We start from the raw sequence: 22,925 nt of genomic DNA on the forward strand, positions 1-22,925 counted from the left end.
TTATTCTTAGCATATATATATATATAGTATACATAGTACATATATATATCTTCATCATTTGTCTTCTTCACGAGTGGAGCACATAGTACCAGATATTGAAATCTTTTAAGATATATATTAAATAATTATAATCATTCAATAGTACAGTTTCCATCTTGTTATGAAGATATTCAACGAAGAAGGATATATGTGTATATAGATTAGCCAAATCGTTCTTTGACAATAGCTAAAGCATTTGTACCAATCGGATCAATTTCACGATATTCAATATGTTCATCATCTAGTTGATTAATAGTACTATTAGTAGTAGCAAGAGTATTACTAGTACCATTACATGATATTAAAGTTTTATTTGGTTTTAAGAATACAGATGAATCCGATTGAGAAGGAGATAGTAGAGGATTGATGTTAGTAGAAGTGGTAATAGTAGTAGTAGTAGAAGAAGAAGACAAAGAATGAGGATGTGTCAAAGACATAATTATTGTTTGCTGTAAACTACCATTTGTTGATAACTGCTTATCAAATGAATTCGAACAAACAGATGTTATAACAGTATTAGACATATTCAATGAACCTATAACATTGGATGAAATATCAGAATTTATTATTGTTGTTGTTGTTGTTAAGATAGGCAAAGCTGACCCAGTTTTTAATACTGATGTTGTTGTCAGTGTATTTGTTCGAGATGACGACAAATTACTACTACCACTACCATCAACACTACCATTGCCATGTTCTTTAGAACATTGAACAGTGCGTAAATCCAAATTATATGGTTCAATATAGTTTAAATGTGATATTTTATTAATAGAAATTCCGGATTTTGTAAGGGTAATATTGGAGTTCGGCTTAAAAAGAAGTTATAAAAAAGAAATTCATAAAACATTATGTGAACATGTTGAAAAATAAACACAAATGAGTTTAACATGGCTATCTTAACATAACAGCCTACTAATCTAACCGATATCATATTTTTATTCCTGTAAGAGTACTGAAGGAACTCGTGGAGAACTACGAAATCCATCATCCAGAAGATACAAGTGTTTATTAACAGTTGTCTACGCAAGATACTTCGGATCCGATGGCCAGACACTATCAGCAACAAGCTACTTTGGGAGACAACAAACCAGATTCCAGTGGAGGAAGAAAACAGGAAGAAGCACTGAAAGTGGATAGGACACATATTGAGGAAGTCACCCAATTGCGTCACAAGACAAACACTCACATGGAATCCTGAAGGCCAAAGGAGAAGAGGAAGATCAAAGAACATAATACACCGAGAAATGGAGACAGACATGAGAAGAATGAACAAAAACTGGATAGAACCAGAAAGGAAATCCCATGACAGAGTGGGTTGGAGAATGCTGGTCGGAGGCCTATGCTCCATTGGGAGTAATAGGTGTAAGTAATTCTTATAGTTTAACTATTGAGTAATTAGATTGTGTATATCTATATTCGTCTTATTATAAGCTTCATTTTGACCTATGGATTATTACTATACGAATTACTGTCCCTAAATTATATTCAGTTTATTGATTATTGTATCCCATGTTCACGGACACATTTGGCTTGATCTTGTACAAATATTATTTTCTATTTTATGGTGTGCTGCGGTCCGTCTGTCTGATATATAAACCGAGTACGCTTGGAATAAATGATTCGTATAGCTGAAGCTGTAATTGGTGTCCTGGACTCAACAAGGAACCAATAAGGACACTAGACTGCTCATACTGGTCGAACGTCATTAATTTGGCACAGTGTTAAGATTAGACAAGTCGTATTTCGATTAGTGGATAATTCAAGTGATAAAAAGCTGGACATAAAATCATAACAAATTGGCATACGGCCTTCCTATTCTTTTGTAAAGTCTCAACAAGAATGAGCATGTGTTTAAACAAAAACTTAGCATAAGTTCGTAAAATCATTGAATGTTGATAGATGTAGACTATCTGCTTACGACCTAATTGATTATATCAACCTGCAATTAAAAATTCTGGGTAATATGTCTGATAATCAAACACAGTAGTGAACGTGTATCTACTCTTTATTATTTTTCTCAACCTTCATTTCCAGTATTCCTTCAAACATATCTTCCCACACCGACTTTTAAATCATGTTCTGATTGCATAGTATTTCCTACTTCATTGGTACTACCTTACTTAGACACTTTGACAATTTACCTTGTTAATTTCATCTCATCGTGCTTACTTGATAAGGAAATTCAAGCTAACGCATATTAGTATTATGCTCAAATGCTATGATGAGTGACTTACTACAATTTATTTATATAAACACATAAAATTTGGTACAAGGAGGCGCCGAATGACCTGGAACGGCCAAGTGTGGGGAGAGTCCACTCTCCCTCTCGAAATGCTCTCACAAGGACACGTATATACAGCCTCTACCAGGGAAGTCCTACTTACTGCCTTCTCGCAGCAGACGTGTTGTTTACGAAATTGAAATGACAAAGAGCGAATGTCTGACGCACTAATACGATTGTTGATGGATGTGGAGGATCCACCTAGGGAAGTTAGAACAACCTGATTCCAAACCAGTGTCCCACACGGGCTCCAAGATCCTGAGGGGACAAATGGTGTATGAACCTATTGTTGGTCACCGGCTACCATGGAACTGCATCTACTAACATTGTTCCACTGTCTTGTAGATTAGATATCCAGATAAAGGCTTGGGGAGTGGCTCCCTAAGAAAACCACCTGCTTTGGTTTGGGCACCCAAGTAGTATTCCAGCCCTCACACAAATCGAATGACTTGTGTGGCACACATATATATCTGGTGACTGCTTGTACCAATGTTTACGTGTTCAAATAAATAGATAATCATCAGAAGGGGTTTTGTGGAGATTTCCGTAATTTTATAGTTGAAATCATGAGTCAATTGAAACTAGACCACTATGGAAAACATGGAAGCACTGGTTTTCCATGGTGGTCTAGCTTCAATTGACTCATGATTTCAACTATAAAATAGATAACTAAAAATCATATTATCATGACCATGGTGTTTATTTGCATTTCATCATTATACCTATTAGCAATGATGACTTGGTAAAAAAGACAATATTGTTAGTGTAAGGTGTTGTGCAGATTGTTGAATTTAAGGTTACATATCGTTTACTGGACTAACGAGAGTTAAACAACTATTAGCGACCGAGAAACACTTGGCAGATACTATACACTGTAATGAGATTGCTCAGCAGTTTACATTTACTGGTCTTATCAGGCATTGAAATTAAGAACTTGAGATTAGGTAGTAAGTGTTTTAGCCTTTGGACTACTGAGTTAGTATGGTTTATTCCCAATATATCTAATATTTACTACCTCAATAACATGGTGGATAACCGGTGTGCTTTCAAAAATGTAGATTTCCGACAAAGCAAAAAGGATGACTCTCCTAGTTATTATTGTTTTAGGCAGAAAATGATTATCGAACACTATGAATCTTCAAAAAAATACCGCATTTTAATTTTTATTAATGTTTAGGATACTATTACTTAGTTTCAAGAGTGGTTCTTCCAAGAGTCCAGGGGGAAACCATGATACTTGAACAGTTAACATAGTGTATGTGAACGTGAGCCTATGGATGACATTTAAAGAGGACCTAGGTTACATTACGAATCGATTGAACTTGGGAATTCCAGATTATTGGATGAATACCTGATTAGTTTAATATTGTATGAAACATAAGACTTGATGGTACTTAGTTCGTTTCTGCTATGTGTATAGTAGGATTAAGCATCGCTGATTAGTCTGACATAATCATCTTAGTGCTATTTTACTTTATAATGCGAATTTCTCTTCAGTGAAAAATATTCAGCCAGTTCTGAAATCAAGTCATTTCAGCAGTTTTTCAATCAATGATGATGGACGAAAACAAGATAACTATCATATCGAAAGTAATACTTACTTGATTTTTGTCAATTGCATTTATGTTACAATGATGATCTACCAAAAGTATTCTATTCTCTTTATTGTCTTCGTTGATCTCCCTATCCACCATATTGTGATTTCGATCTAGATTATCATCACCATTAATATTATTATTATTATATTCATTGTTATCGCGAACATCATTAGCATTTTCATGAGTTGTATCGTTAAGGACGGCGATATTCACATCACTAGAAGTACTACTACTATTTAAACTACTATCTACAGACATATCCAATCCTTTTGCACGAACTGGTAATGGTGATTCTAAACTGATATATATGTGTGTGAAAACAAAGGAAATGAAAGTAATAATAACGCAAAACAGAGAGTTTTGCATAATTTAAAGTAAAACTACGAAAAAAATACTGAAAATTCGATTAATGATTAAAAGACTTCTAATGGTTACGAAATTTATAAGTATTTCAGTATAGGACGAAACGGACGTCCAGTGCTTCCAGGTTTTCCACGGTGGTCTAGCTTCAATTGACTCATGATTTCAACTATATATAAAAAATTACTAAACATCTCCACAAAAAACCCCTGTTTGAGTATAGCTTTGTCTGATCACAATTCATTTAATAAATGACAACTTAGAAACGTGTTATGTTCTAGTTTAATTCGTCCACATTTAATAGAATTGATACAACTAAGTGCATGAACTTTGAAGGTTTTAGCATTGAGATGAATATGATCTCATTTTAATATCTTTCAGAAACGTTTATGACACTCAGTACTTCCAACACAGCTTTCAAAAAAGTTGATATCATGTTTTATTAATCTTCAAATGCCATATTTTTATTTATTATTTATTTAAACACATAAATATTGGTGCAACGAGGCACCAAATAGATATGCGCCACATGAACCATTCGATTTATGTGAGGGCTGGGATACTGACCGGGTGTCCAGACTGAAGGAGGTGGTTTTCTTAGGGGGCTACAGCCCGAGCCTTTGACCTAAAGATCTGATCCATAAGGCAGTGGAGCATCGTGAAGGGATGCAGTCCCATGGAAGCCAGTGACCAACGATTGATTCATACGCCATTTGTTCCTTGAAGATACTGGAGCCAGCCCATGTGCACCATTGGTTTGGAATCAGGGTTTTCCAACTCCCCTAGGTGAACTTTCCGTGTCCACCAACCCGGTTAAAGCACTAGACATTCGCTTTTTGTCCTCTCAATTTCGTAAACAACAACCGTGGTTCGAGAAGGCAGTGAGTAGGACATTAAACATAAATGCCATATAAATAAACGTATCAATGCTATTTAATTTCCATCAATTGAACATGTCTCTGGGAAGTCATTCTTTATATAAACTGTTAACTGATGAACGCAAACACTTTGAGGATGTTTTTAGTGTCATTGAAAAACAATCACATAAAACTAAACTCAAATACTTGAAAGCCTTAAAATGAATAGAAAGAAATAATAAGTTGCATGAAAATCCTGAAAAATTATGAACAAAAGACCTGTACAATAAAGGAGAGTATATTATCATGATGTATAACTTAATTAAAGATTAAAACTTGAAATAATATTTGTAGAAATTTTAATGCTTGAAATAAGGAGTTTAAAGATTTTTACAGACAAATAAATGTAATTGGCCGTTTTATTTTACTTCGAGACTCCCCAGTAGTGCGCATACACGATCCTGTACGCAGGAATCGAACCTAAGACATTTAGTCTCACGCGCGAATGCCTAGCCTCTAGACTACTGAGCTATCATCCAGCGACATAAATTTCTAACCTCAATCAATCCAAAATTATTTATCCACACATTGGGAAACAGGTACAGTATAAAAACATACTTTTCCATAAAAAATTTGATTAACGTATACAAGATATTTTTGTCATTACAAAAAAAGGCGAGATGGATTAGATGGACTATTTTAAGATGTCGACAGTATTTTCTACAGCATCAAAGTCCACTAAACAGATTGATTCAGTCGATTGTAAGGTAGCTTGATTGAAAGGAAACATTTTAGTATTGGAGTACGAAGAAATCTTTATTGACGAACTGATTAGGGTTAAATTCATACTGTTAATTAACTTAAACACCTTAGCCATTACGTTTGCTTCCGGCATGATAATAACTAATTCACGACACGAGGTATTGTTACATAAGGTTTATTTCAAGCAAGCTTGTCCTTAGGATAAAAGATCAACCGGACAGTTGGATATATATATATATATATATATATATATATATATGTTGATACGTCTTGTAAGTTGAACGCTATATTCAGATCCTAAGCTATTCTGATAACCCCAGGCTAGAACTATTCAGCGACTTGAACACCAATAAGAAGACACGAGTATGAGAGAAACACTTTACTGCAAGGTTCGATTATGTACAGAAAATACAGGGATTTGATAGTAGTTAAGAGACCTTGAGTTTACATAGTAACAGTGTGTTAAACAGCCAATCAGGATCTCGTTATTTTAGTAACATAGCTTCTAATTAATCGCTGATTGGTTGGGGCTCTTTATGAGCCTCTGGAGGCTCTGATAGAGTTCACTTCACCTGTGGACCATTCTCATATATATATATATATATATATATATATATATAAGCCGTCACATATCTAGTGGGTAAGTGCCTAAACACTTAGTAACTCTCACAAATATTGCGTACATAGGTTCAAACTCCATTCAACCCATTTTGATTTAGGTATTCAGATAGTTGTTCATTAACTCACTAGCACACACAGACACAAATTTCTGGTTCAAAGCTGAGTACACGAACAAATATTTGGTTACTGGTTTACAATAATTACAATAGATAATAGAGGCAATACATAATCTATACGATTAGGAATAAGCTACAAAAAGCTAAGACTTAACTTATTTTAATGCTCTTATTAAATAACATTTGTAAATTAGCATCACGAAAACGAGTGAAAAGTAAAAATCCTGGATAGCTGTTTTTTCAACAGTGCACAATACACAACCACGATCCCACAAGGGATAGGACTGACGGTCTTTGGGCCCCATAGCTAGAGCTTACTCTTCAAACTAATGAGTTGGTACCTAACGGTTTTCATTTCTAACTGTAATGAATTCGCAGTATTAAGCAATTATCACTGGACCTTATAGGTGATACCTACTGATTAGTAATATGATAGGAAGTAAGTCTAGCTGTTGCTTGCTTGTTTCCACTGTCCGTTTAACTGAAATCAGTCTACTGACTCAACAATCATCATGACTCGATACACGGATACAATGTTGCTGATCACTTGTTGATCACAAATTCCATGTATTACGCATCATGTTGCGTATTTTCGAAGAACTTTGAAATTGTATTTCTACCTGATAAAAGTGATCTTTGATTAGTACACACTAGTTTAAAATTCAAAAAAAATCTCATTCAATGTTAGTATCACCAAAATTACACGATCGACCGGATATTTAATATTATTTTATTGAGATAATGAATCGATCCAAATTAAACGCTAAGAACTAGAAAGAACAGGACACACATTTTGTGACAGAATGGAACTCCTCAACAAGGAGTAACCATAACTCCAACGTGGATCAAACTTATCACTCTGTTTCGTTCGTGAACGCTTAATTTTCAGATTAGAGTCAGAATCAAATAGTGTACAAGTCTAATTTCATTCAATTTATAAAACTCCTAGACCATCTTCCATTGTATTCATTGAGTAACTTTCTCACATCCGACATAGTTGAACTCTACTTGTCATGTCCTCACACTAGAACTTAAGAATTTTCTTCTCGAAGTTTGTCATTAGTAAGCACATAATAATTGCTAATGTAAGTTTTTGTGAAGATTATTGAATTTTATGGAATCATGAACTGATCCAAGTCAGACAACTAATGAAAACCTAGTATTCTTTGTAGTTAAATTCCCTACAAAGTTACTAAGGTGAAATTATCAGTCAGTCAGTCACAACATAGAACTTCGTAAGTACGTACCTCAGTTCGAGTTGCCATACCACATCAGCACAGAGATGAAGTTGTCGATTCAAATCCCATAGTGGTAGAAGTAGTAGGAGTATAAGCATTAATGTGAAAGATTAGGGTTTGAAGATGTTATTGAAGTAGTATAATCCAGTGAAATAAATTTGAAAAGAGAAAAAAAGATAGGGACATGAATTCAGAAGATTAGAATTTAGTAGAACACAAAGAGTGGATGCACCTTCGCCATTGTAAACGATTTTGAGCCATGTCATTCGAGGTCTCTAAACATCGGTTGCTATCATCTCGCGAATCCCAACCAAGTAGTCTACACCTACCAACATGGCTAAGTCCACTTGTCAGTGACTTCATGGATTTGTGCCACGTTTTGGTCTGGCCACCCCTAGCTTTCTTCCAACCTACTCCTACACCATAAAACATCGCGCGTCTGGGCAGTCATTGATTGGGCATACGTAACACATGTCCCAGCCATCTCAACTGATGAATTTTCATTACTACATTAATCGATTTGCCATCCTTACCTAGTACCCGTTTCCTAACAACTGCATTACTTACTCAGTGGTCCCAGGATATACGAGCAATGCTTCGAAGACACCTATGATCGAATACTAGTAGCCTACGAATATCATCTACTCTTATCGGCCATGTTTCACTGCCAGAAAGTAGGACGGAACGGACTGCTGCACAGTAAACTTGTCCTTCGGTTGCTAGACGGATATCTCGCCTACTCCATAAATGACGCAAGTTCGCAATAGCTAGACGAGCCTTCTGTATTCGTGCTGAGATTTCATCACACACCAGACCACAAGGGCTGATGAGACTCTCAAGATAAGTGAAGCGGTCAACAAATTATCACAGAACCATCTTTGTTGCCATATCGATATAATGATGTAATGAGTAAAACTCATGATTTATTTTAGCATTTCTGTCTTATCAGCTCATCGATTATTCAACTGAACTATATATAAAATCTCTTTGTCTAGTTTACTATCAACAAACTATATTGATTAATTACTGTCTTATAAAATATAATATTCATAAGAATCTAAATACTTTGATACATTTAGGATTGTCAATTTTATCCAATATTTATAATGGAATGAATACTTCTTAATTATTTTAAACATTCTGAGTACTGTGCAAAGATATTTTCATTGTTCATTAAGTGTGATTAAAAATTTGTTTTTTTTTTTAATTCCGCTCAAAAACCCTAAAATACTTTTTTCCCATTCTGATTAACTTGTCTCTATATTATATATCTTTATCTTTTACGATGCATGTATGAGAATTCCACGTCGCGCATTATTTACCGACGCTGGGACTTGTTGGAAAAAGCGGAGAGGTGGTCAGTGTATGACATGGTGTCGTGGTATGAAAGAAAAATGCAAAGGGCTGGCTTCTGTTGGTCCTTTACGACTGCCTGGTTAGGGTCCGAGAGATGGTGAAACAAAGTGGCTAGAGACGTTATCAGATAAGACTCAGAATAGAAGCTATTGGTGATCCTGCTGTAACTTTATTTTACTTTCTTTATAACTTCCTAAACTGAAAGAGATCTTCTGGTTGTACATTTCTATTTCCCCCATTACTATTTTTACCATTACTATTTTTATTATACACTAAGATAAACTCTGTGATTCTTGTTGTTCCTTCTTTTCTTTTTTTTCCTTATATGCACCTTACCCCTTTTCTCTTTCCATTCTCATTGTTTTGTATGGCGCATATATATCTGGTGCCCCCTTGTACCAATATTTATGTGTTTAAATAAATAAATAAATATAAATGTATGAGAATTTTTAACAGGTTAAATTCAAAACAAATTAAGTTCACAAACTAATGGTCAATCAGTCAGTCAGTAGGAGCCCGCAAATGCCCTGGTACGGTCGAGAGTGAGGAGAGCCCGTTCTTCCCCTCGAAATGCTCTTATATGGCCACGCGTGTATAGCCTCGGCCATGAAAGTCCTACTCACTGCCTTCTCATCGCATTACTGTTGTTTACAAAATTAAGAGGATGAAAAGTGAATGTCCGGAGCCTTGACCGGGTTGGTGGACACGGAAAGTCCACTTAGGGGAGTTGAAACAACCTGATTCCAAACCAATAGTGCACATGAGCCCCAGTATCCTGGGGGAACAAATAGTGTATGAATCAATCGTTGATCACCGTCTACCATGGGACTGCATCCCCTTACGATGCTCCACTGCCTTATGGATCAGATCTTTAGGTCAAAGGCTCAGGGTGTGGCTCCCTAAGGAAACCACCTGCTTCAGTTTGGGCACCCTGGCAGTATCACAGCCCTCACACAAATCAAATGAGTTTTGTGCGGCGCATATATATCTGGTGCCTCCTAGTACCAATATTTATGTATTTAAATAAATAAATAAATAAATACAGTCAGTAGGGAGTTAAAGACATGTATTAAACACGTCCCACATTTATTCTTTTTAAGGTATAATCATTTTTAGTCTAAGTGTAACTATTCATCTAATATTTTTATTCATTTGGCAACGAATTTTATGCAAATATTTTTATTATGAATCATCACTTTTGTTAGGCTAATTAAATAACATGATTAAGATCAGTAACAATGTTGTTTCCGCCTCTCATTCTTATTGTACATGATAGATAAGAATTTGTCAGGCAGTTAAATAATCATTACACTTTCAACTCTTTAATCCCTTTTGAAATTGAATAAATTTGTCAAGGATGCTAGATCTTTAAAAGTCACTAGGTAAACATCTTATTTTTGTAATTTTATTTTGAAAGTTTCAATTTCTCGTTTTCGCTCCAAAAGCGCCAACTTTTAGCTTCAGATTGTATTTCCCACTTGGAATGACAGCTTAAATATCATTGGTTCGTTCGCGCTTTTAAGACGCTATTTTGTTACGTTTCCCAAGGATACTGTGTACAAACGCTTCAGTTGTGTACTTATTTGTTAGTGCTTTCGACTGCGTGTGGAATATATATTTCTCTCCGTTGGATTTGGTCTTCTACTCCTAGTTCGCGGGCCTGAGGCGCAGTGCATAACTTAGCTTTTCTTGTCGTTGTGTCTCAGATTATCGTTTTGTTCGCCAATTTTAGGTGATCTCGTAATCTCTTTAAACGTAGCGAAATTGTAACTTTATTATGGCTTCAAGAGATATTTCCTGGAGTTCTAGTGAGAAGCAGTGACCAGCGGAGTTCAACTGTTTCTGTTGTGAGGCAGTTACTCACTGAAGACAATAGTGGACGGTGGCGCAATTCCGTGGATCGGTTGAAGTTAGAGATTAACACGACTGGATGCCGGATCAGCGGTCTAGAGGTTAAGTGTTCGCGCGAGAGACCGAAGGTCTTGGGTTGGAATCCCGAGTACGGGATAACGAATACGCACTGTTAAGGAGTACTATACTAGGACGAAACGGCCAAACAATGCCTTCAGGTTTTCCATGGTAGTCTAGCTTCAATCGACTCATGAATCCAATTATTAAATTAGTACAGTCTCTACCAAACCTCCAATCTGACTTAATTATTTGCGTGCTTTAAGTTCCTCCTGTCTTCATAGTCAATAAAAATTGATGATTATCCGTAAGGGGTTGTGAGATTATGGAATTTCATTGAAATCATGCACCAATCTAAGTTAAACAACTATGGGAAACTTGTTAGCACTAGAGGAGCGTTTCGTCACAATGTAGGTCTCCTCAGCAGTGCTCGTCCATGACCTTTCATCTGGAAGATGAATCTCGCGCGTAAATGCCTAACCTCTCGACCACTGAGTTGGGATCCAATGATGAACAAGTTTAACTGTAGTCAACCAACCTAAATGGGTTCGTGATTCCAATAAAATTCAATCATTTCGACAACAGTATGCTGACTATCACGCGATAAATAGTGACTAACTTCAAGAGGACATTTGGGGAGTTCCAGTGAGAAGACATGACAGGTAGAGTTCAACTATGTCGGATGTGGGGAAGTTACTCAATGAATACAATGGAAGATGGTCTAGGAGTATTATGGATTGAATGAAATTAGACTTGTACAATATTGGATTCTGACTCAATGGTCTAGAGACTAAGCGTTTGCCGTGAGACCTGTAGAAACACAATTTGATTCTAGACTTTAAGGTCGTAGACATGCACTTCTGTGGAGTCCCATACTAGGGAGAGACAGCTGTCCAGTGGTACCTCAACTGAAATCAATTTGAGACGAATATAAACTAAAAAACGAACTGAATCTATCGTTACTATCTCATATTTATTAGAAGCCGATGATTAAAGCTAACAATAAATGTGATGTAGTTTCTATTAAATGGCGGCAACAGTGTTTAAAAAGAAATTATTGGAAGTAAATATAAACCGTTAATGAGATACCTAAAGTAAAAGACTATTCAGAAATCTGTAACCTAGATCTTAAATATATATTAAAGTACTTCAGTTGAAAGCAACCAATCTTCAATTGAACTTTTGACGAAATCTTAGACTGGCAATGGACAATTTTCCTCGAAATCCTTAGAACATGGTCAAACTACTACCTTAATTGTTTTAAACTAATTTCAATGCAGGGTGATAACACTCTAGAAATCATCCCACTATCTAAGATCACTAGCCAGATCTTTTTCGAAAAGAAATGAAATAGAGATTTTTAACTTAAGAGAAGGATTTTGAAGATATTGTATTTTCAGAACAGAAGCTAAGAGAACATCCAAAACCTTCATAATCAAACAAAAGGGAAAACCTCGTACACCAAATACTTCAACAACAAAAACTGAACATTAAAAAACACAAGGACATACTTTAATCCTGATAAAACGTTAGTTGAATTTGTAAATGTAGGTGGCAATGTAAAAGACGATGATTTCAAAGGTGACATACGTGGCGGTGGTGCAGGTTTACGACTTATTTTTGTCCCTGTTTCTGTTTTCATTAGTAAACACTGACGACCAGATTTTTGATCAAATGATGAATGAAGAAGTGGAGAAGGTGAAAGTGTACTACTACTTCCTGGTACACAATGACTTTTACGATAAATTCTTGTATTCTGTGTAATTTGATTATTTCGTTTTAAGTAAATTTCTGAATCAATAATCGAATCAGTTGTGACAGCAGTAGTATCATTAGTAGTAGTAACTGTACGTAAAGAATAGACAAAAACTTTTATTGTTTTATCATTGATCCTTCAGAGCATGTGTATGTCACAATGAAACTTATCAACAAATAAATAACTCCAAAAAATTAAATTAAAACTGAATCCAGTATCACAGATTGTAAGCCATTGAAAACCAGGAAGCTCTAGACAGGTATTTCGTCCCAGTTCAAGAATCCTCAGCAGTGAGCATCTGTGCAATAACCGAGGATTAAACCTAGAATCTTCAGGTCTCGTGACTCCTGCATAAACTTTAAACATCCATGTATATTTTTTCCAAACCAAGTTCTTACGTTTCCAACCTTAAACGATTTGTGGCATTGTGTAACCATCTTCCAATCCCATTGGTGCTTGACTATTAAGAAAGTGTGAAGTAGCCCAGAGCATTCGTCCTTTGATAATCGTTTATTCATTCTTATTGTAACACGCAACCAAGGTCATTCGAAAGGACTGTTATCGAAAACAAGGTAAATGTCAATTTGATGATAGATCCCCTAAGGTTTACAAGTCAAGAAACCTAATAGGAACAGTTACTTATCACAGGAAACCAACGGTCCAGACCCGTTTTAATCAGTGATGATAGAATATCTGGATGATTAGTCACCATCATAATGGTAACTTTAACAAACAATATATCTTTATATAAATATGTTACTTTTTATTTCCCAACTCATTTATCAGATATATATTTATGTACCACGCTTCGAGTCAAGTGTGGGAGCTGGTGATATGAACCATCCGCCCAAACTGAAATATGTGGGGTGGGGTGGGGTTTGACCCTCAGATTTAGCAGCCGAAAGTTGAATACCTTAACCCATGAATCGATGCTTCATTGTGAAGTAAACATTCAGTCACAGTTGGATACATCGCAAAAATATTTCGTGTGAAAGTAAACAAAAACAATGACAATAACAGAGACTACTAACCTTTAGACCCATCTTCAGAATCCCAGACATTATAGTAGACGCTGTTAGAAGAATTTTGGCGCTTTAATGAGTTTTTGGAAGAAGAAATAGTAGGATTGTTTACATGATGATATTTGTTCTTCTGATCATTAATGTTGTCTGAAGTACGATGATCAACATTCACGTATATTATCGATAGGTAAGAGGAAAAAAGAAAAGGACAGAAACCAATCACATTACTACAATTTCAGTAAAATGACAAAGGCAGTAATCATACTGACAAGTAAACAGTAGATATTTCTAGCTTTTATAAGATTGTAGCCATCCACAAACCATCGTTGAGAATCAAAATTACGTTGGTTAATCTACCGTTGACGTGGTTTTCTGTTCCGTAGTTCAAGTTGCTTAGTAAGTTGTCATTAACGCTTGACTAAGAGACTCTTCATAGGAAAAGGATCAAGAGTCCTTAGGAAGCTTTATCGTTAAAAACCGAATAATAATACTCACAGCCCATTTATACTGATAGATTTTTGGAAAGACAGAACTATGTTAGAAATGACCTTAATAACATGAATAACTCGTTTAGTCATAATGACCCACCCAAACTTGTCACTCATTTATAATGTGGCTATGCAATATTATGCGATCTGTCTAGCTTTGCACAAAAGACCAAATAGTAAGCAGTACTGTTTTTTGTAATCAATCACTTATCATGATACTATCGAGTGATATTTGTACAATTTAGTATAGTATTATGAAGTGAGTGGATAATTATTTGCTATCTACTAAGTAAATCCTTCTATTTCCATTTCATGACAGCAAAAAATATACATATACACGGTATAAAGAGATTTCGGAACTCAGGTAATAAGGCTAGACAAAGAATGAATGTACTTGCACTGTCGGTAAACATTCTAAGCCATGTCACCCAAAGTCCCTAGTCATCCAATTATGATAAACCCACGTACCCCAACATGATAATTTAAACCTAAATATACGGCTAAGTCTAACAGTCACTGACTTCATGGACTGATTAAATTTCTTGGTTTGGTTGCCCATAGGTTTCAATTAACTACAACAACAGACCACATCGCCCGTCGAGGTAGGTGGTGGCTGAGCATACATAACATACGTTTCAAATACTTCAGTTGATGAAGATTTACTACCTCACAGACAGGTATCCCATCTTTACCTAGTACCCAATGCTTAATTCCAGCATTATTCACTCAGTGGTCCCAAGATAGATACGAAATACTTTGGAGACATATATGATAGAAGACTAGTAACATAGAAATATCCTTTATTCTTGATGACCATATTTCACACCTGTGAAACATAACGAAGCGAACTTGTGCGCACTAAACTCGTCCTTTGGTTGGCAGACGGAAACCACACGATGTAGGTAGGCAAATGCTGGATCCGTCCCGACATTCCATGAGACACTACCCCATCAGGGCCGATTAGAAGTGGTCGACACAGTCAGCTACTTTAAAATCGAATCCAAAAATTCTTTACAATGATATAAAATTTAATATTGAGTGAACATTTTTTTCACTTATCCGCTTTATACTACTGTCATTAACTAATGGATAGGATACAAAATTTGCTACTTTGAGAATTAAGTGTTTTATTTTCATAAACAAAATATAAGATGATTATTCGAACTTCGAAAACATTGTTAACCTTGACACGGACTATCGACAGATTCCATTTATAGAGTAAAGGAGAGGGAGAAACTGATTGATGATGTTATTTCATTATTTTGATTATGTAACAGTATATATTTTGTTACAGGTTACATGAAGAACAATGTCGGTCAATTTATAAATGGAGTGTTTTGAACTGGACATAAATGAACATAACGTAAAAAAAATCCAAACAGTACAGTAGTAAAGTATTTCCGACTATAAGATTCGGTGATATAAAGATTTCAGTGTCAACTGGAAACAATTTCAAATAAACATGAAACCAAGGTTAACCAGGTGATTTTAGTCAATTGCCTCAAATTACACATGACAGAGAAGCTTTGGAGGATGCAAAAACCTTTACATATCTGGGCAGCATCATTGATGAACACAGGGGATCTGATGCAGATGTGAAGGCGCGATTCCGCAAATCAAGAACAGCATATCTACAATTGAAGAACATCTGGGACTCAAAACAATTGTCAACAAACACTAAGATCAGAATTTTCAATACAAATGTCAAGATAGTTCTACTGTATGGGGCGGAGACGTGGAGAACTACGAAATCCATCATCCAGAAGATACAAGTGTTTATTAACAGTTGTCTACGCAAGATACTTCGAATCCGTTGGTCAGACACTATCAGCAACAAGCTACTTTGGGAGACAACAAACCAGATTCCAGTGGAGGAAGAAAACAGGAAGAAGCACTGAAAGTGGATAGGACACATATTGAGGAAGTCACCCAATTGCGTCACAAGACAAACACTCACATGGAATCCTGAAGGCCAAAAGAGAAGAGGAAGATCAAAGAACATATTACACCGAGAAATGGAGACAGACATGAGAAGAATGAACTGGATAGAACTAGAAAGGAAGGCTCAGGACAGAGTGGGTTGGAGAATGCTAGTCGGAGGCCTATGCTCCATTGGGAGTAACAGGCGTAAGTAAGTAAAAGTAAGCCTCAAATTCTATAAATTATCAAAGAAACACACACTGTAAAGATATCATTTGATGTAGTCATTTGACCGATAAAATTCAATCAACAAGAAAGGGATTAGACAAGATGACAATGGTTACTACTTACATGAAATACGAGTGTTAATAATAAATTTCACGAGACATTTTACAATATAGCGTTGTATTAAAAATCTGGTTGCTCTTAATTTGAATAACCCCCTTTCATATCAGAATCTACTTTTCATCTAAGTTTTCATTATTTAAAAACCAGCTAAGTTAACAGAAATCAAGCCATCCAGCTGCCTACGACATTGTCGTTTGTTAAATTTATGAGTTTTGTCAGAATCATGAACAAAGATAATTATTTCCTAAAGCCAGTTCATTTAGACAGTGAAAATATATGAGACAGTACACATGTTCAATATATCTATCAATACAAGAGGCGAACAATCTTCCTTGTTTCTCACCACATTTCGGGACTTAAGTCTTTATAAAAACCATTTGATTCACTTGAAAAGAATTTAAAAGAAATTTCGGCGAGACTATAATTTATGGACGACCTTTGAACGAATCTTAAGTAACCTTGAGAAGTGTTAGCCATTCAGTAAACAGTCAGCATAGAGTAAAAATATATTATACAAAAGCAAATAATTAAAGTGAATACACTTCTTTTATATGGTCCAAAAACTTGTCAATGTTAGAAAAAGGTTCAAAGCTTCCAAAATCGTAATGTACAAGTTAGAGGAACTCATCTATATGGCTCCATAATAGTTGATCTCTGGAGCCATGATAAGGTCATAAAAGCCCTCTCAGCCTCGACCACATAGCTTTATTATTGTTTTTGTGTACTCTGGTTGTGTAAGTTTATCATTCTTATTATGGATATGTCCCTACAATACTCATACCACTGCACAGCCGAAGCTTCAGTAACATCTGCGATTATTGCAGCTGATGTTACTGATGCTTTTATTTTACAGTTGGCGGCAATTATTGTAATATGCCTTAGTCTTAATCTGGATCGAGCAATAAAGATTCTTATTCTAGCAAACGTCTTCCCTCAACATATATTACATCGAAGGACAACATCATGGTAGTCTTCACAAGGTTTACAAGTCATTTAATACTCGTAATTACAAATACAGCAACTTGTTAGTAGTTTCATTTGTTGTAGCCGCTCAAATGTCAAGTCTTCTCTAAAATTCTCTGTGAACCGATCGTACACGAGCATCAGGTACTGAAATTGGCGCCGTGACCTTGAAATCCCTCAAACGCTACAGATTCACTCGTCCATAAATTACAGTCTCGCCGAAGTTTCTTCACTATAATCGTTCTTTTGAAAAGAAATGCTTTTTTTAATAGATTATCTTCATAAACACCCGCTATGACATTCCTTGGGTTCCCTAGGTATTTTTTATCAAAGTATCACTTAGACAGAACATGATAGTACAGTTTGTGTATTTATTAAGAAGAAAACGTAAACAAATGATTAATTTTCCATGGTTTAAATCATGAGTGAATTGAAGCTAGACCACCATGGAAAACCTGGTAGGTCCTGGGTTCGAATCTCGCGAGTGCGGGATCGTGAATGCGCACTGCCACTGAGGAGTCCCATAATAGAATGAAACAGCCGTCCAATGCTTCCAGGTTTTCCATGGTAGTCTAGCTTCAATCGACTCATGATTTCAACTATGAAAAATACTGAAATCTTCACAAAACCCCTTCTGAAAATGATTAATTATAAAAAGGTATATATGTATATTATTTTCATACCATTTGATGATTTGAATGTAATATCACCGGAGGTTTGTTTCATTTTATCTATTCTAGGCAATGAAGAATAATTTATGTTGAATTCTTTCTCTGTTACCACAGTATTAGTTAAATTTACATAGGAGTGACGTGAATCCGGAAGCTAAATAAATGTTTATAAGAGTAGAAAAGAAACACCATAATAATGAAAATGGATACATAAATTCATACATGTATAAACGATTTAATAGGAGGAATAGTGTGGTATTATAATCTTGGAGACAATGATAAGATGGATTATGATTTATATCTTTTTTGTATATTTCGTAGACTCTTAAGACGGGTGTATTTCTAGATTCTCTTATCTCTAAACTTTTGTTTGACCTATAAATCGTTTTCATCAGTCAGTCAATCACAACGTAGAACTTCGTACGTACGTACATCAACTCGAGTTGCCATACCACATTAACACAGAGATGCAGTTATCGATTCAAATCCCATATTGGTAGAAGTAGTAAGAGTATAAGCATTAATGTGAAAGATAAGGGTTTGAAGATGTTATTCAAGGAGTATAATCCAGTGAAATAAATCGTTCTCATAGGTCATATTGGTTCTGATTTATCAACCATTAACCGCTTTTTTATCACTTCGGTATGGGATCACTTATGGTTAAGTTATTTGTTGCTGTGCTGTCATATATTTTGAATATATTATTGTATGAGTTTTGAGTTATGACTGAAGTGAGTACAACACAGAACTGGTATGCTTTCAATTTTCATCTACTGATAGGCTACTGCGTTAGAAAAAGCTCATGACCAATAAGCGTTATGGTCTATGTTATCGCTTGATCAGTAATAAGTTCATATGTTTTGCCCTCAAATGCCCTGGTACGGCCGAGAGCGGGGAGAGTCCGCTCTCCCTCTCAAAATACTCTCACATGATCAAACGAATATATAGCCTCAGCCAGGGAAGTCCTACTCACTGCCTTCTCGTGGTGGGGGCGTTGTTTACGAAAAGCGAATGTCTAGTGCTTTAACCGGGTTGGTGGACACGGAAGGTTCACCTAGGGGAGTTGAAAAACCCTGATTCCAAACCAATGGTGCACATGAGCTCCAGCATCCTGAAGGAACAAATAGCGTACAAAATACAGTTATTATATGACGTTGAGGTAAGGTGGTGGTTGAAGGTGGTCAACAGGAAACCCTGGACCCGGGTTTCGTGCTACTTGGCACTCGTCAGTAAGGTGTACCTGTAATCTTGAGGGAACTGATGCTCCCTGGCGGATTCGATCCCGTGTCATTCCGTGACATTTTACATCAATAAAAAATTGTAATGAGAACACGTCTGAAAAATGTCAGTCAGTCAACCATAAACAATGCAGAACCTTGTAAATTAGAAATAAATATAACCAGTGAAATAGAAATATCTCCCCTGCACAGACTTTGATTTATACTACTGCGCGATCTGAATTGACCCGACCGTTGCTGCTACCTTGACGTGGTGGTCGGGCTTGCCTATCGTGATGAAGCAATCGAGCTATACTGGCTGGAACAATCGTTCCTCGAGGTCCTACCATGCCAGACAGGTCGATTGAAGAGCGGTAAGACTAAAAGCAGCAATCCCAAGGTCCGAAGGCAAAGTTGTACTGCCGACTGTACAGAGGTGTGACAGCAGTAAGGTGTTTCCTTCAGACAACCAGCATGACAGCGATGCTGTCTTCCCACAAGGAGGGGTGGGGTTAGAAAAGGTCGACCCTAAAAATGCACACCTCGCCTTATCCCACGGATTTCCGTCTCCGGCGGTAAGGTCCTTTGAAGAACGGAGCTAACACTTCAAAAATCCCCCACAAAAAGGCCGTGCGTGACCGGCCCCAAGCAGTTGTCCCTTGGACACTACGGTCACGCTCCCAGGTCGTTCAGACCAACACTAATCCAACTTCTTTTTCAGGTCCCTCAAGAAATACCCTTCCACGGTGTGGGCAGCCGGGAAGTGATAAATGCCCTCATACCCGTAACAGCACACGAGACCAAGTTGGTCACTTTCAAATCCTTCCTACACCTCCTAACAACTCTCTTATCTCCACGACTAACCCTTCCCACGTCCTTTTATCACCTCACACCGCTAGGGCAAACGATTCAAGTACACGGAACGTTATTCCTGGTCTCCTGAAACCTCGCTCTAAACTACATATAGGAACTTTTAATGTCCGAACATTGTGCCAAATAGGACAACAGGCTTCCTTAGCTAGGACTCTGAAATCTTACACCATCGATGTATGCTGCGTCTCCGAAACGCGCATACAAGATCCGAGTAGTGTCATTCATTTGACCTCACCCAATGAAAATAAAGAACCATCTCGATACACGCTTCATGTATCTGGAAGCCCTGATGCTGCTTCCCGTGGCCTCGCTGGAGTAGGTATAGCATTAAGTCCTAGGGCAGAACTAGCTCTTTTAGACTGGATCCCAGTAGACAGTCGTCTATGCGCTGTCCGACTAAACGGATCAGTAAGGACTCGGAAAGATAGGGAAACTCGTCGTTGTCTCTTCGTCATCTCTGCCTACTCTCCCACTGACTGTAGCTCAGACGATATAAAAGATGAGTTTTACAGGAAACTTTCTGACCTTCTCCGAAAAGCTAGGCGTTCTGATATAGTAATAGTGGCTGGTGACTTTAATGCCCAAGTAGGTAAACTAAGTGAAAGGGAAAGACACCTGGGTGGATCTTATGGTGTCATGGCGGAAAGAACAGATAATGGAGACCGTCTGTTGCAGCTGTGCTCAGATAACCGCCTATTTCTTGCAAATACTAACTTTAAGCATAAGGAAAAACATCTTTTGACATGGCGACCCCCGAATTCGTCCCAACGTTGCACCCAATTAGATCACATCGCTATCAGCCACCGATGGAGGGGCTCGATAGAAGACTGTCGCTCATTCTGGGGCACATGTTTAGATTCAGATCATGCTCTAGTGCGAGCACGTATCTGTCTGCGACTTACTGGACGTAGGAAAGACACTGCAGGGAAGCCTCTAAGGGTTCTACTTAATGATAAGCAAGCTAAGAATATATTTCAGGAACAACTGGAAAAACAGTTAGACAGACATATAAGTTGTGTCCACCCGGAAGCAGCGTGGTATGACATCCGAAAAGCTGTGGAAACAGCTGTGATATCCACTAGTAAGGTAAGCAATAAGGTCAGGGAGAAACAATGGATCTCGGCAGCATCTACCGCACTGATAGATGCTCGAAAACTCATCCCTCCTGGCTCTGAACATAACGAAGAGCGAAGTCAGCTAAAGCGAAGGCTAATAAGAAGCCTACGCAATGATCGTGAACAGTGGTGGGTAGCGAAAGCAAGAGAGATGGAAAAGGCAGCGGCAATAGGTAACAGCAGACAGCTGTTCAGACTTATTAAAGAAACCGGCATTAGGAACCCAACTATTAGCGAAACTATCTCAGACAAAGATGGGCATATCATTCATTCTCAATCCAGGAGATTGGATCGATGGGCAGAACACTTTAGGGATGAGTTCAACTGGCCTTCAGCCACACTTCAGTTACCCACGATCCCCAGTCGTCCTGAATGGCAAATTGAGGTAAGTCCTCCAACTCTCTACGAGGTTGAAAAAGCTATAGGAAATCTAAAGCGAGGGAGAGCCGCAGGCCCTGACAAGTTTACCCCTGAGATTTTTAAGGATGGTGGTCCAGTACTAGCAACGAGATTGACTGAGGTCTTAGGCAGAATCGGGGAACTGGACGTAATTCCATCTGACTGGTCCCAATCACTGATTGTACCAGTCTATAAGAAAGGACAAAAGTCCTCCTGTGACAATCACAGAGGAATCAGTTTGACTAATATAGTGTCTAAAATATTAGCTTCAATAATACTTGGACTCCTAACCAAAGCTCGTGAAGAGCAGACTAGAGAAAACGAGGCTGGTTTCCGACCTGGACGTGGTTGCATAGACCAGATATTCACTCTACGTCAGGTCCTAGAACATAGACATACATTCAGACGTCCCATAATCGTAATATTTCTTGACTTTAAGGCGGCATTTGACTCCGTTGATCGTGAGGTTCTATGGCAGTGTTTGTCAGTGAAAGGAGTACCAAAGAAGTACATTAACCTCATAAAGGCTCTCTACTCGAACACAACTGGTCGAGTTAGAGCCTATGGCGAACTGTCATCAGAATTGATTACCTCAAGTGGTGTTCGTCAGGGCTGTCTACTCTCTCCATTCTTGTTTAACTTTGTCGTTGACATGCTTTTAGAGGTATCACTTTCATCATCTCAATCTCCTGGAGTTGAACTTTTACCAGGAGGCTCACTTGTTGACTTAGAATACGCCGATGACATGGTTTTATTTGGTGAAGACGCTGACAAAATGCAGAGTCTTCTGACCACTATAAGCAACAATGCAGGCATGTTCGGGATGCGATTCTCTCCCTCGAAGTGCAAAATGTTACTTTAGGATTGGGTTGCATCGACACCTGAACTAATGATAGGGAGTGAAGTAGTTGAGCGTGTCGACCGCTTCACTTATCTTGGGAGTCTCATCAGCCCTTGTGGTCTGGTGTGTGATGAAATCTCAGCACGGATACAGAAGGCTCGTCTAGCTTTTGCGAA

At 37.3% G+C, this 22,925-nt stretch overlaps 2 protein-coding genes across 2 annotated transcripts in view; both read right to left on the reverse strand.

The window, feature by feature from the left end:
• Positions 1 to 200: 200 nt before the first annotated feature.
• Positions 201 to 4,014, reverse strand: Smp_055640 (hypothetical protein; the record flags this gene model as incomplete). Its single annotated transcript, XM_018797412.1, has 3 exons — positions 201 to 280; positions 500 to 848; positions 3,922 to 4,014. 3 exons carry the CDS (start codon positions 4,012 to 4,014, stop codon positions 201 to 203), a joined length of 522 nt encoding a protein of 173 aa, XP_018652456.1.
• A 3,190-nt stretch (positions 4,015 to 7,204) lies between these two features.
• The window catches only part of Smp_055650 (hypothetical protein), a gene marked incomplete at its 3' end in the record, with an annotated part of 35,693 nt that continues 19,972 nt past the window's right edge, over positions 7,205 to 22,925 (reverse strand). The window contains exons 6-8 of the mRNA XM_018797413.1: positions 18,317 to 18,458; positions 12,648 to 12,981; positions 7,205 to 7,268 (exon numbers count right to left, since the gene is read on the reverse strand). Coding sequence (XP_018652457.1) covers positions 7,205 to 7,268; positions 12,648 to 12,981; positions 18,317 to 18,458 — 540 coding nt within the window. The remainder of the gene's footprint in view (positions 7,269 to 12,647; positions 12,982 to 18,316; positions 18,459 to 22,925) is intronic.

The sequence above is a fragment of the Schistosoma mansoni genome, chromosome 4 (genome assembly GCF_000237925.1).
Source record: "Schistosoma mansoni strain Puerto Rico chromosome 4, complete genome".
In the NCBI taxonomy this organism is placed as follows: domain Eukaryota; kingdom Metazoa; phylum Platyhelminthes; class Trematoda; order Strigeidida; family Schistosomatidae; genus Schistosoma; species Schistosoma mansoni.